Source organism: Coturnix japonica, unplaced genomic scaffold (genome assembly GCF_001577835.2).
Source record: "Coturnix japonica isolate 7356 unplaced genomic scaffold, Coturnix japonica 2.1 chrUnrandom530, whole genome shotgun sequence".
Lineage (NCBI taxonomy): Eukaryota > Metazoa > Chordata > Aves > Galliformes > Phasianidae > Coturnix > Coturnix japonica.
In genome coordinates this window covers 45,662-47,425 of record NW_015439914.1, presented here as the reverse complement: position 1 = coordinate 47,425, position 1,764 = coordinate 45,662, and the positions used below count along the sequence as shown (strand labels likewise).

The following is a 1,764-nucleotide window of genomic DNA, read 5'->3' as shown; positions in this document are numbered from 1 at the left end:
CCATATGTTGCCGTATGTTGCTATATCTTAGCATGTAATGCCATGTGTTGCCAGTATGTCGCCATGTCTTAGCATTATGTGTATGTGCCATAGGATCTCCCTCCATAATATGTGCCATGTCTTAGCATGTAAGTTGTATGTGGCAATAATGTTGCCATATTTGCCATAACTTAGCCATGTAAGTCGTGTGTGTGCCACTCGGTTTTGCCATATTTGCCATGTCTTAGCATGTAATGTTGTATGTTGCCAATTGTGGAATTAATGGGCCATAGGTTGCCATATGTTGCCATGTCTTAGCATTGTAATGTTGTATGTGCCAATGTTGCCATATGCTTAGCATGTAATGCCATGTTTTTGCCATATAATGGCATATGTTTGCCATTACTGTTGCCATATCTTGAGCCCATTATTAATGTTGATGTTGCCATATGATTTGTCATGTCTCTAGCATGTAATGTTGTATGTTGCCATAGTGTTGCGTATGTTGCCATATCTCCTTAGCATGTAAGTGTATGTTGCCATATCTTAGCATGTAATGTTGTATGTTGCCATATATTGCCATATGTTGTCATGTCTTAGCATGTAATGTTGTATGTTGCCATATGTTGTCATATGTTGCCATATCTTAGCATGTAATGCCATGTGTTGCCATATGTCACCATGTCTTAGCATGTAATGTTGTATGTTGCTATATGTTGCCATATGTTGCCATAACTTAGCATGTAATGTTGTATGTTGCCATGTATTGCCATATGTTGCCATTTCTTAGCATGTAATGCCATGTGTTGCCATATGTCGCCATATCTTAGCATGTAATGTTGTATGTTGCCATATGTTGTCATATGTTGCCATATCTTAGCATGTAATGTCGTGTGTTGCCATATGTTGCCATATGTTGTCATGTCTTAGCATGTAATGTTGTATGTTGCCATATGTTGCCATATGTTGCCATATCTTAGCATGTAATGTTGTATGTTGCCATATGTTGCCATATGTTGCCATGTCTTAGCATGTAATGTTGTATGTTGCCATATGTTACCATATGTTGTCATGTCTTATCATGTAATGCTGTGTGTTGCCATGTAATGCCATATGTTGCCATGTGTTGCCATATCTTAGCATGTAATGTTGTATGTTGCCATATGTTGCCATATGTTGCCCTGTTAATATCCCCGTCACCCCTGCATGGCCTCCTCCCCCCTCCCCCCCCGTTACCTGCACTGATCCCAGCACTGAGCAGCACCAGCAGCGGCAGCGTCACGGAGCAGCACATGGTGCAATATGGGCTGCAGGGGCTGCATGCAATGCATGCAATGCATGGTGCCCTATGGGCTGCATGCACTGCATGGTGACCTATGGACCTATGGATTGCATGGTGCAATATGGACACAAGGGGTTGCATGGTGACCTATGGACTGCAGGGATGGGATGGACTTTGCACCACGGCCTCGTCACGCGTGTCACGTGTGCATTGATTGTGCAAGGGGTGGGAGCAGTGGGCGTGCAGGGGGGTGTAATGGGTGTGTATGTGCACATGCATGTACAGTATGCATGTAACATGTGTGTGGTGTGTGTGCCCGTGTGTCACGTGGGCATTGATTGTGCAAGGGGTGGAGCATTGGGGTGCATAATAAGTGTGTATGAACATGGATGGTGATGTATGTATGTGCACACGCATGTACAGTGTGCATGCAACATGTGGGTGGTGCGTGTGCCCGCTTTGTCATGCGTGTAATGCGTGGCATGTGTGCAATGCGAGTGGCA

At 44.2% G+C, this 1,764-nt stretch overlaps 1 protein-coding gene across 1 annotated transcript in view; it reads right to left on the bottom strand.

Annotated features, from left to right (window-relative positions):
- LOC107307279 (N-acetylmuramoyl-L-alanine amidase-like) overlaps positions 1-1,376 on the bottom strand; it is a 19,383-nt gene extending 18,007 nt beyond the window's left edge. Inside the window, exon 1 of the mRNA XM_032441750.1 lies at positions 1,216-1,376. Within this exon, the coding sequence (XP_032297641.1) occupies positions 1,216-1,273 (58 nt within the window). The 5' untranslated portion in view covers positions 1,274-1,376. The remainder of the gene's footprint in view (positions 1-1,215) is intronic.
- Positions 1,377-1,764: the final 388 nt, after the last annotated feature.